The sequence below is a fragment of the Penicillium manginii genome (genome assembly GCF_028828005.1).
Source record: "Penicillium manginii strain IBT 31320 chromosome Unknown utg000004l:1.0-7231830.0:1.0-7236170.0, whole genome shotgun sequence".
NCBI classification, from domain to species: Eukaryota; Fungi; Ascomycota; class Eurotiomycetes; order Eurotiales; family Aspergillaceae; genus Penicillium; species Penicillium manginii.
Window position 1 is genome coordinate 6,606,361 of NW_026643105.1, and position 12,131 is coordinate 6,618,491.

The 12,131-nt window shown below is 48.4% G+C and overlaps 6 protein-coding genes across 6 annotated transcripts; 2 read left to right on the forward strand and 4 right to left on the reverse strand.

Annotated features, from left to right (window-relative positions):
* Positions 1–283: 283 nt before the first annotated feature.
* On the reverse strand, positions 284–1,259 carry N7533_006179 (uncharacterized protein; the record flags this gene model as incomplete). The annotated part of the gene is made up of 2 exons (XM_057102829.1): positions 284–962; positions 1,030–1,259. 2 exons carry the CDS (start codon positions 1,257–1,259, stop codon positions 284–286), a joined length of 909 nt encoding a protein of 302 aa, XP_056962459.1.
* Positions 1,260–2,337: 1,078 nt separating this feature from the next.
* Positions 2,338–2,988, forward strand: N7533_006180 (uncharacterized protein; the record flags this gene model as incomplete). The annotated part of the gene is made up of 2 exons (XM_057102830.1): positions 2,338–2,492; positions 2,595–2,988. 2 exons carry the CDS (start codon positions 2,338–2,340, stop codon positions 2,986–2,988), a joined length of 549 nt encoding a protein of 182 aa, XP_056962460.1.
* Positions 2,989–3,931: 943 nt separating this feature from the next.
* Positions 3,932–5,455, reverse strand: N7533_006181 (TLC domain-containing protein; the record flags this gene model as incomplete). Its single annotated transcript, XM_057102831.1, has 3 exons — positions 3,932–4,402; positions 4,473–5,219; positions 5,333–5,455. 3 exons carry the CDS (start codon positions 5,453–5,455, stop codon positions 3,932–3,934), a joined length of 1,341 nt encoding a protein of 446 aa, XP_056962461.1.
* Positions 5,456–6,546: 1,091 nt separating this feature from the next.
* N7533_006182 (uncharacterized protein) lies at positions 6,547–6,877 on the reverse strand (the record flags this gene model as incomplete). The annotated part of the gene is made up of 2 exons (XM_057102832.1): positions 6,547–6,560; positions 6,610–6,877. The coding sequence occupies 2 exons, from the start codon at positions 6,875–6,877 to the stop codon at positions 6,547–6,549; spliced, it is 282 nt and encodes a 93-aa protein (XP_056962462.1).
* A 1,540-nt stretch (positions 6,878–8,417) lies between these two features.
* Positions 8,418–8,768, forward strand: N7533_006183 (uncharacterized protein; the record flags this gene model as incomplete). Its single annotated transcript, XM_057102833.1, has 2 exons — positions 8,418–8,552; positions 8,625–8,768. The coding sequence occupies 2 exons, from the start codon at positions 8,418–8,420 to the stop codon at positions 8,766–8,768; spliced, it is 279 nt and encodes a 92-aa protein (XP_056962463.1).
* A 207-nt stretch (positions 8,769–8,975) lies between these two features.
* Positions 8,976–11,377, reverse strand: N7533_006184 (uncharacterized protein; the record flags this gene model as incomplete). The annotated part of the gene is made up of 4 exons (XM_057102834.1): positions 8,976–9,575; positions 9,630–9,948; positions 10,005–10,936; positions 10,991–11,377. The coding sequence occupies 4 exons, from the start codon at positions 11,375–11,377 to the stop codon at positions 8,976–8,978; spliced, it is 2,238 nt and encodes a 745-aa protein (XP_056962464.1).
* Positions 11,378–12,131: the final 754 nt, after the last annotated feature.

Sequence of the window (12,131 nt, forward strand, 5' to 3'; positions counted from 1 at the left end):
GAAGGAGTAGCGGAGAGAATAGGAGAGGGGAGGAGAGAAGAGGAAGAGTTGTAAGACCAAGAGGGCATTGGAAAAATTGGGGAAATTGGGGAGATTGGGAAGGGTCAACATAGCAAGAGCGAAGAAGGGAAAAAGGGAAGAGGGAAGAGGAAGGAGGAAGGCACGAGTGAAAACATCAACACTAACAAAGACTGCATTAGGTCCAGAGAGTCGGTGTTGTCCCTGGCCCCTGCAATAAATAGGAGCTGATTTCTAGCGGAGATTAACACAACGCAATGCTAACTCAATTTCCAACACCGTCCTCTCCCACTGCAGCAAAGACAAACGGCGCCAGACGATCGAGATGCGGGCCGAGTTTGGCCGGCGCGCTCCGGGCAATCACCCCAATAGCAGCTATGATATGGCGGCGGCGAACAGTTGTGATATTGGGCGAGGAGAGAGTATCGGAAAGGCGGCCCACAAAAGCATTCAGCTGGCTGTCGGAAAAGTAGAGCACCAAGGCAGAGATGGCAGCCAGGGCTCTCTTAGTCACCACGGTGCCGGCGGTATCATTGTGGATGATCGCCATGACCGGTTCTTGGAGAGCATCCAGCTCTCTTTCTTGGAGCAGCGGACCGAAACAAGTGACGACTTTAATGAGCACATCGATGGCATCGCTGCTGAATCCCTTAGAGCTGTCCTTCTCGAGCATTCCCTTGACGACGGAGCCACGTCGGCCGGAGACTGATGGTGTCGGTCCCGTCAGTCGAGGAATCAGTACTTTAGATACGGCGTTGTATGCAGAGAGGACCGACTGGGGAGCTGGCTGTCCAGCTTGGGGGCGAGGGAGGGTGTCGACGATGACGCGCAGGGCGGTATTGGGGACGGAGGTGTCGATTGTCTGAGAGGAGGTCAGATTGGCCAGCTTCTCGAGAAGAGGCATGAGTGTTTCAAATGGCACGCGTGTGGCGAGAGGACCAAGACTGTTGTGACGTGGTGGTTAGCCGGGTTCAAAGTGAAAGCGACAGGGCATGCATGATTGCTCCATACCATTTCAAGGCTTGATTCTGGACTTCACCATGTTGATCGTCCAAGGCTTTCAGCAGTCCTTCGGCGACTTTAGTGGAGGAAGTTCGGTCGCTAGTGAGGAAGGACGAGCTCTGGTTGCTCAGGATGCCGAAAAGGTCGTTCAAGGACATGAATCTCAAGTCGGCATCAGGATCATCCAGCTTGGAAAGCAAGCTGAAGATAGTCTGCTGGGTCACTTGTCGATCCGCCATGGTGGGAATGTGTATAATGTGGCTGAATGGAGGAGGGTGGAGAGTGTAGAGAGGTAAAGAGAGTTGGAGTTGGAGCTGTCCGAGAACTTGAACGCATCAAGATAGCCGCGTCGATAGGCAAACGTGGGGTTGTTTTAGTGGCCTGAGGCACTAAGGCAGCTCGGCAGTCAGGCGGAGATTCACGCCTGAGGCATAAACTATTTTATCACTAGTTACACTATAGCTAAAAGAACCCTAGTCATGGGATGGTTTAATTGTTCCTCTTTCTCATTGCACCAGGCAAAATATGTCAAGTTATCCCCAACTATGTTCAAGCTCTCCTATATCCCCACTAACATGGCTTGCATTATTGTCCACACCGCATACTGGCAGCATGAGTGCAACAAACTGCCAGTGCAACCTCCAAAATCCTGAATCCTGGATTAAGCTCAACCTTAATTCTGACTTTATAGAAGTTGTAATGTACGACTGCTAATACTACAGACATCCTCCAAGGCCACTGACGGTCCCATCCCATCCTAGTGTTATCCTAAGATATGGCAATGGGTCAATCTAATCAGATCATCTCCCGTTCCACACCTGGGCACCTGGGAGTGGGCAGGGCACACCAAACGCCCCAACCTTGGAACTGGATTGTGTTTGATAGCACTAGTACCAAGACCAGTGCTGCCATTGGCTGCATTTTCAAACCTTGGAAGACTCGGATATCTCAGATTCCATGACAATGGCTTCAGATTCCGGCTCGATTCCCCAGTACTATTACATCACTGCGCACAGACCAACGGAGGGAACAGGGATATACTCCGACTCGGAAGTGGACTGGTCTTACGATGTCGGAGCAACCAGCCCAGCCACCACTAAAGCGACGAGTGACGAATGACAAGCGACTGCTAGCCTAGCACGATGGCCCGGTACCGGTTTCCACGGCTATAGCTGCCTGTAGCTCCTGCGAGGCAACTTGAACCCTCTCCTTGCACTCACCCTATCACGCCAATCCGATTCTTGATCCCTTCATCTCATTCGTACCTCTTCGTCCAAGGTTCAAATTTCCTCGCATTTCAGTGTCACCTTGTCCACCATGGTATTCGCACGTCGTTCTCTTCGTGGTGTCGCTACGGCCGCCAGGTCTTTCCGTGCCTCTCCTGTTACCCGTCGTTCGGGACAGGTACTCGGACGTCGCTTTTACGCCAGTGGGAAAGGCTATGAGGAGCACGCCTCCAGTGATCTGCCCTGGTATGACAGTTCTTCATCATTTGCAATCGATTCAAGTTGGATCTTTGTATTTGCAGGTTTCGCCCTTGCCAGTAACTAACTAACCTCTTTCTTTCTTGATAGGTTGGTCGCTTCTTTGGGTGTTACTGTTCCCATGATTTACTTCCTGCTTCCTACTGGCTCTGCGAAGGACTCGCATGGCCACGGCCATGGCCACGATGATCACGGCGATGAACATAAGGAGGATGCGGAGAAGGAATCTCCTGCCCCGGATGCTGAATCGGAGGAGGCTGGTACATCAACAGAGACCCAGTCTGCTCCTACTGAGTCTGAGGACGAGCCCGCCGACGAATCCAAACAACCTGAAGAGTCTGACGCTGCCCCTGCCTCCACCGAGGAAAACAAGAAGGCGGAATCAGAGAATCAGACCCAAGAATCTTCCGAGGAGTCGCAGAAAGAAGATAACCAGAAGCCAAATGAGAGCTCGGAGTCCGGAAATGATGAGGTTAGTAAATAAATTGCAATTACTCTTGTTAATTCTGGTACATATTGACATGCTTTAGGCCAACGCCAAGGAGGAAGACGACTCAAAGACCACTGATGAGTCCGACAAGAATGAGAAGGAGAATAAATCCGAGCCAGCCCAGGCTAAATCGCAGGAGTAATCGCTTGCTTAAGCTCCCGCCTGAACTGTACCAATGCCATAAACTAGGACGGCCTCAGTGTAAAACAGCATTCCCGGATCGCACCAATTCCATTTTTGATACTTCCAAACAGTGGCACCTCTACTTGCCGTCCTCTCAAGCTACAGCGTGGGAACCTTCGCAAATTTACACGGTCCAGCGCTATCTAGTGCATTAGCTGGATACTCCTTGGTTGCATTACCTACTAACTACTGGTCGGAGTCGGGGTACTAGTATTAGAACTACCTAAGGTTCCAGTTCAAGTTGTAAAATATAAAATCATCGATATATTCATTTCATCCGCATTAATCGGAGACTCAATCAAGCCCGAATAGCCAACCCATACCTAATCATTATTAGTAACTAGCAGGGGGTCAAAGTGTAGTGATAAAAACAAGAGTCGAATCAGACTGTGCACGAATCGAACAAAAAAAGAAACATGGAAAGCCGGAAAATCCACACATACAACTACACCCACACCCACGAGCCCAATGCATCAATTCAATTCAATCACAATCAGAAAAAATGAGCAAAGCCACCTTCTCCATATGAAGAAGAAAACGACTCGCTCTGAACAAACACCTTTCCTTGAACCATGCGTAATTATAAACAAGGGCTGGCGCTTTTGACGCGCGGCCACCCAAATTGGAACCGGGGGTTGAACAAAAATATGAAATGAGACGCGGAGCAGTTTTCCAAGAGAAACCGGGCCTTGAGAAATATTGCCGGTATGACCCTGGGAGTTCAGTCATTCAAAGGGCGGGAAAACCGGGTTGTTTAAGCCTTCCTGCTGCGTGTCCGGGGACCGCGCTGCTCGGTCACGGGCTCGCCGTTGACCATCACTTGGGGTGCCTTGTTCTCCTGCTGGGCGCCGGTGGCCAGAGTGGCCTTGCTCTCGGTCTCGACCTGGGACTCCTCCTCATCTTCCTCCTCGTCGTCACTTCGCTCGTCCTTGGTCTCGCTGGTGAAGATATAGTTTGCCAGAATGCGTAGGATGAGGAAGAGCCAGAACAGGTTGACAGCTTGCAGACTGGCGAGCAGACCGAAGGTGATGTATTGACTGATCCAGCACTTGTACTGCTGTGTCTCCCAGTTCAACTCGAAAGGTCCAACGGTGCGGAACTCGGTCAGGATGGCCCAGAGAATCTTCAGATTGAGGAAGTGGCGCAGGTAGATCCAAACTCCGACGAAAAGACCAAAGTAAGGGGGTGTGATGTAGGCATCGAGGTAGTTCAGCGTTTTGGAAGTCTAATTCAATGATTAGTAATTGTCCTGCGATTCGGATTGCTCGCTTGCTATGCGGGCATAGGATACATACCGCGAGGAAAAAGTCCGAGATATCGTGGGTGATGTATACCGCCAGACCGATATAAGTGAAGTGGAAACGATAACTCAATCCGATGAGAGCGAGTGTAATGATGTGGTGTCCAACGAGCTCCTTAAAATCCTTGCGAGGCTTCTCCAGCTGCAGCATCAGGACAATCGCCTGCTGTGCCCAGTAACTAGCCTCGAGCAGATAGTAGGCCTTGAAATACGACTCGTGTTCACGGTGGGGGAAACCCTCAAACATGGCAGTGGTGTTGAAGTACCACAAAGTTGAGCGTTTCATGACATACAGACCGAACGGACCGAAAATACCAAAGTACATCGCTGTGTAGACCTGTTCCATGAAGCGGGCGGTCTTGCCTCGGCCCTTGATGCCGCACCGTTTGGCCAACGGACGAATGACCTGCTGCATCATGAACTCGCGCGTGAAGGAGAGCACGATGGTGTAGAAGGCGACGAAGGCGATATCCTTCTTTCCCTTTCCGTACATGGTAGGACCGCCGGGGGTCTTCGAGGGTTGCGGGTAGGAGAGGAAGATGGCGCTGTGCATGGGGTTTGACGGGGACGGATTGACGGCGTATAGCGATAATAGGAACATCACGATCAAGAGTGGAAGCAGCCAAGTGTACTTGAGGCAGGTATCGGCAAAACGGTGAAGGTATGAGCGTGTCCGACGGCGCTTCGAATGTGTCTTGCCGGACTTGTCGTTGGCCTGTGCCTGTAATCGCGAGTCCAATTGCTACATCGCGATCGGGTCAGTCCTAGGATCCTTTTGTTGCTGCCATTGCAGCTGCAGCTGCAGCTGCGACGGCGGTGGCGGGCGCGGGCGCAAATGCGAATGCGGACACGTACCTTTCCCAGGCCTGGCGAGGAGGGCTCAATCGGGCTGACTTCGTTCATGGTGGACAGCGCGGGGGCACTGGTGTCGCCGCGAATGTCCACCCCGAGGTTTGAGCTTCCACGAGGCCGAACCATGGTGTGTGCGATGATTAGAGATCGGAGAGGGTGATGCGTGAAGAGTTATCGCAGTTATCGCATAGGCGATGTGGAGGAGCAGAGACGAGAAGAGGAGAGGAGAAGAAAAAGGGAAAAAGGAAAAGCACCGGAAGATAAACGAGACCAACCCTCCAGGTTCACTCGTATTCGTACGAGGTTGAAGAGGAGTTCCTTTTGAGGGTGACTTTTTTTGTGGTCCCCTTTTCTTTTTTCCTTCCAGCTACTCTCAGGCACTCTAAGGTATTCTAAGGTACTGGGGACTTCGCTTTTCCCTTTTTGCTTCCGTCCACCTCCGCTCCGCTCCACCCGCACGTGAGTCTCAGCAAACCACAGCTGAGATGGTCTTGGCAATGGATACTATACTACGGGACGCATCTACGAGTATAACATTCTTTGATTCAAATATCCATTGAATAACAGTACGGCGAATTGTACTAGAACCTAACAAACTTGAACTTGAACTTGAACAATAAAACTTGAAGAACTTAAAATTATGCGAGAAACCCTCAAAACACTCCTTGACCTTGAATGTCTCTAATTACTACTGGTACTACTAGTAGTCACTCTCACTCCAACAACCTGCCGGAACCTTGAAAACCTTCAAGTAGGTTGGATCTACTCAAACATACCTCCTCGCCTGAACAACTGGCTCTTTATACTTGACTGCGTGTGATCCTTGCCGAAGATCCCAAAATCTCATTAATTATGGGCCTCGCAATGACATATAATGCTTCTCGGGATCTCTGCGCCGATTCATGGCTCGACGAACTCATTCCGTGAAGTCCTCAGTGTCGATGAATGTCATATTGAACACTGGCGCAGAAATATCTAGTTGGGCAGTATGATTGATGCTGTCGTTCAACATCGTCCGAGCCATTCGCCGGCCAATATCTTCAGCTGCAGTTATCAGAGAATCCATACGCGCTTGAAGAGTGGCTAGATATATTGTTTGACAGTGGCATCCATGCTAAGCCGGCCCATTCAATAAGCGTGTTAAGACCAATTGCATTAAAATGCTGGATGGCTGCCCATCCAATCTGTACCTCAATCTCAGGACGTGCAGTGTTAATTTATTTAGGCGTATCTGAAACAATGTGTACCATTGGCAATTTGAGTTGCTATGAATGGCTTACATAGCCAGATAGCCAAAAAAAATGAGGGGTAGCCTTGCCGGAAGGACATTTCAGGGTCGGGATTGAGAGTTTGGGAGGCGGATTCCGATGGTAGGATAGGATCAGGATCGGATATCAGAATAGTATCACAAATGTCAGAAAAGGAGGTTTCAACGGTAAGTAAATCTGGATATCGATCTTCGACTGGGGCATCATCTTCGTATCCAAGATCCAGAGCCAAATAGTCTCGCTGTGTATTCGAACGCTGAGGTCGTGAACTTGAAGCCATATTGATAGTGGTGAGCCAGGAATTGATGAAGGAAAATTGCGATATTGGAAGCTTCATATTGTGTGTCATCTCACGTAATATATGCAGTCTTGTATAAAATATGACACGTTCGTAGGGTTGTAACTGATTACTAGTACCCCTGGAGGACTACCTAATCAGTAGCAGAGCTTACTGGTAAAATACGCAAAGAGGCTATGTTCTTGGCCCAAGAGGAGCATAATATCGATATCCACTGTGACTCACTAGTGCACTACAACGGATCTACCAAAGACTCGGATACTCACGACCTTTCTCCTGAAGCAGTGGGATATATTTCTCTTATTGAAGACACTTAGGTACTAGTACTTCGTACAAGACTGTAGGAGCTTACCTAAAGTGAGACAAAATACATGAAACTACCCGACTAACAGAAGTTCCGCGGGCAGAATAGTCTCCCCCTTGACAACAGTACGTAGCTGTTTCTTAAACAGTATGAGGTACAAAGAAAAAATGTCGAGAATGAATTAAGCGCAACGCATCTTCGACTTGAGAATTATCCTAAGGGCAAAATACCTTATGAAAATCCGTCGCAGTGACAGATAATGAATGGCGGGATTTATTGAAGGAGTACCTGCCTGATGATTCTAAAGATCAGCCTCCAGATCCATTGCGTGCATCTAAACTGGATGACCGCTCACTATTCTTTGGAACGGCACGCCCGCTTTCATTGAATAAGTCTGCTTTTGTCAACTATTGGCCTCTCTACCGGCTACGTCATTCCGCGATCGAACTTGTACAGTTCAAGTCTCAATCTGAATTAGTCCACTTGACGGGGAAAGGTTGGGATGGGAATAGTATCAGTCAGATGGCTATGCGGTTTTGGTACTAAGATGGAACGACAATGGCAGAGACGCCCGAATAGTACTAGCAAAGCGGGTGCTAACTTGAAGGAGAATTGATACCAGCATAAGTAGCTCTGCGTAGGGGATTTCCTATGGCGGATTGGGTTTTCCCATCCGATCTGCCGCCGCTTTCGCGAGGACATTCAGACTCAGGCTCACTGACTCTGACTGGATGATCGCTGATTGCCCAGAAACCCCCGAGGCCATCTATTGAGCACCCAGTCCTAGCTACGGCCATGCCCAAACGGGTGCTCGCCCCACATCGCCTTTGTGCCAGAGAAAGACTTCTGATGTCCTTGTACATGTATAATTGAATGTCTATGTTGCCAGCTTCAACCTCAAGACTCCGCCAATGAGGCTGTATACCTCGTTCATGTGTTTGAGATGGAAGTACTTTGGTATCCGAAGCCTAGGCTGCCAAATCTTGCTGCCGGGTCCCCACTCAACCCTACCATTGGTTCCAAGGTTGGTGCACCTCGTTAGACCCGCTCAAGACAGTATTTCAAGAGCGAGAATACGAATACTATATCAGGAGTGGGCCTCCAAATTTTCTGGAAGTGTTTTAAGTCCTCCACTGCCGAACCAACCTCGGACTCTTTTAAGCTGTGTGAACTTTTCTATCGCCCTCTGCTCGCACACTTGCATTATAGAAAACCGGAATGTTTGGTTTGAAAAGCCGGCAAAAGCCTCAGCCCGTCCAGGAACCAGAATGGGATGCAAAGACTGTGACAATAGCACAACAACCAACAAGTACCGAAGCTATGAGTGCTGTAGAACGTGTTGATGCAGAACAGGTCAGAATACTTTCAAGAATCATGACCTCGAGTCTTACCGAGCTCTCAAATGGAACATGCTGATCTATATAGGCCCAAGATAATCCTGAGGGCATGAAGCTTCGTGGAGGAGGAGCATTAGACATATGCTTTGGAGTGTTAGTACTGTTTGAAATGCAAAAAGCCGAGAATGTCCAAAAAGCTTACTCGGTTTTCTTCTTAGATGTTGCGGACTAGCATGCTTTGAATGTTGTTGCTGTGGTTGCTGCTGCTGCTAGTGACCTAAATTTTAAGTCACTAGAGCTAAGTGCATTTTCCCTACATTTTGTCTATTTTGGCAGCTATATCTATCCTCACCTGACCATGTTTGTAATATTCGGCCATCATACACAAAGAAGAGGAGATGCAATGAGAATAAACAGTATTATTGCGCTGTATTGAATCCTATAAGTTCTGACGTTTTCTACTCTCAAAACAATCGATCCCTGATTTCCTTGCTTTGAACTTAACCCCTTTGACCTTGATCTCAACCCATCCTTCAGTGTGCCACCACCGTAAACACTGAAGTTTGACCTTTTCATATACCCTCTCAGTCATTTCCCAGCTCCCATCACTTACTGAGACAATCGTATCCGTTGGCGGGAAGTGGAAGTCCGGGAGATAAATCTCACTGGGGGAATGGGCATCCGTTTTCTTTGCCTGCAAAGACATTGTGAACACACAGTTCTTCAGATCAAATGAGTGGCTTTCTAGCTTTCCATGCACACGAATGGGACTAGGGCGAACATAAGCTTCAGCAGCGCGGTGACCACGTCTTTGAAACGACGTATTTCTATAGGAAAGACCCTGATATGGCACTCCTTGTGATGCGAAAGTGCCTATGCAGCTCGGTGAGTCCACTCTCATATTCTCCTCCTCAACCAAATTGCCTAAGGGCTTTTCAGCAGCAGTTGGGCTGATGGCCTTGCTTGGCAGTTCCAGATCGTCTCGCGAGTAAATAGAAAGATCTTCCCCATTCCACTGATCGCCCCTTTCATGGTTATTCTAATTGTGTCAGCATAATCTCGTCCATGATAATGAATATTTGATTGAACATACTTGAGCCACATAAGCCCACAAAGTGAACCCATTAGAGGCGCTTCCTTCCAACGCAAAATGATTGGCATCCATTGCTTTGATCTGGCTAGTGTAGTCACCTGACTTGTATGCACTCTTTTTATCAAGGTCATAGGGGATCCCGATCTCAGTAAAAACGACAGGGTGGTTGCCCATGAACCTTAGACTCTCCTCTCGAAGAAACTGAAGCTGGTCACGTAGGCTATTGCGAATGGACGTTTCTCCAAATTTCAGCGCAAAGATAGGCATACGATGTATGCCGCGGAGCAATCCAATGATATCGAGGTTGTAAAAGCGGTTCCTGAAATTTTTTTTTCAATAAACATAAATCAAAATGTGAGACAAGGGAAATCTCACCAGCGCTTTGTCAAGAGAGTTAATCCATCGTAAAAGTGTACAGCATGGACCATATTCGGTTCATCATCAGCAGAGCCTTCAAGCTTCGGTGGAATCTCCATGACTGGTGGCTGGCAAAACATGATAGCATCTTTAGAAACGCCGCGAATTGCTTCTTTGTATGATCTGTAGTGACTCAAGAAGTATGAATTCGTAAACCTTTCATAGTTGAGCTTTTCACCGCTGAGAGGATCTTTTGAAAAGTAATCTTTCCGCAACAGAATGTTCTTGCAAGGGTCCCAAACCCCATGCTGTGCCCAAAGACATTCACCCAGCCGCCAGCGAGGATCGCGACGCCAGGGATAACGCCCTTCATCATATCCAGATGGTAGCCAGACAGACTCACTATTTGGATCTATAAGCTCGTCGCCTATTTGACGGGGACCGAAGCATTTGAAGGACCATGTAGCGACCCGGCAAGGCCGCCCGGACCCAATCAACATACCCTGAAATGCCGTCGGAGATGTTCCAAGTTGTAGGTGCTGCTCTTTTGGGATCTTAGAGATATCCTGAATACCGACCAGACCTCTATGAGGCTCATTCAGACTTTCCCACCCGATTACTACGTCGTTCTCGAGGTCACCGGCTTTGTGAATCTTCTGTGCCAGATATTTACACGCCGCAATGAAATGGCTTTGCAAATAATCTTGAATATTCATACCATCGATAATGGCGTTTGGCGCGAAATCCCGCCCAGCCCAAAACAGAGTAAACATTGTTTGGCAAGCTAGCCTGGTGTAGTTGGTACACCAGAGCATCTTAGGGAAATCTGCAGGGTTATCGCAGGTGTGCTGCAAGAGGGAAGCCTGTGTGGCTTTGAAGCTTCTTGGATTGAGACCAGCTGCGTAGAGTGTCCACGTGGGTGCACCGGACCCTCCAGATAGTCGTGACCACTAGCAATAGTTAGTAAGGGTGGGATTCAAGATAGAGACAGAGTATCTACTTACCACATCTTGATGAGGGTCCATAAAAATGTAAAATTGATACTTCTTTGCGATGCGAAGGACATCGATGGTGAAATCAAGCCATTCCTCGTCATAGACACCAGGTCCAGAATGTTCAATGGCTTCCCAGGTAAAGATATAACGAATGGTATTATAGCCCCAATTTCGTAGTCGACTGAAGTGTATGTCGGCCTCTTCTAGAGGAAATGGTCGCCCCACGAACGATACATCTTCACCCTTGAAAAATTTCTCGGGGGCCTGGGAATGGTGGCCTTGCTCCTGAGGATACTTTGCATCACCAGCCACATTGATTCCCCTAAGAAAGACTTCTCGGTTTTGAGGGTCTCGGAAAGATCTTCCCTCAACACGCAAACGAGGTCGATTCGACATGAATGAGGCTGGAGGTTTATGAGCTATCGGATCGGAAGAGTGAATGCAATGGATAGCTGCAACTCATGGAAAAACGGCAGAATGATGGAAAGAGGTACAATAAGCACGATAATGGAAAGGGGTGTGGATGCCAACCAACCTTTTAACCAGAAATGGTAGTTTCAGTGGATTGAATAATTTGTGCCAAAATGGGGCATTGAAAAATTAGTTCCTTGAACTTGTTCAGACTTTCTAACTTTGGCTTTCCTTTTACAGAAGACAGAATTCGAACACGGATACTCCGTACACAGATGTGGAATGGTTTACGGAGTAGATTACGAGTAATCCACGCGGTACCGTGTTCGTATCAATCGTACCCAGATGATAATTACGGAGGACTCCGTACGGATACGTATTGCCAGCCATCTCAACCTTGGCACATCCGTGGTTGTTTCGCATCTCTTGATAGCCAATCATAGCCTCCCCAGTACGCGTACAGGCTTTGCGGCCCCGAGTCGCTCGAATCGTTTTCGGAATCTTGGTGGGCCTCCCGTGTCAAGCTTTGAAGCGAATATTGACCGGGGCCATAATTAACTCGTAACTTTACCCTTTCTGGGATTCGTTGAACCAAACGAAGCTCAGATACGTATACGCGGATAAGGACCCACATGATTGGCCCCTGGATTTAGGCTACACGGCTGTACTGTTTGTGCTCGCCACATGGGAACATTATTTTAAGTTCCGATAGCGCTAGCCCGGTCCTAAATGAGATATA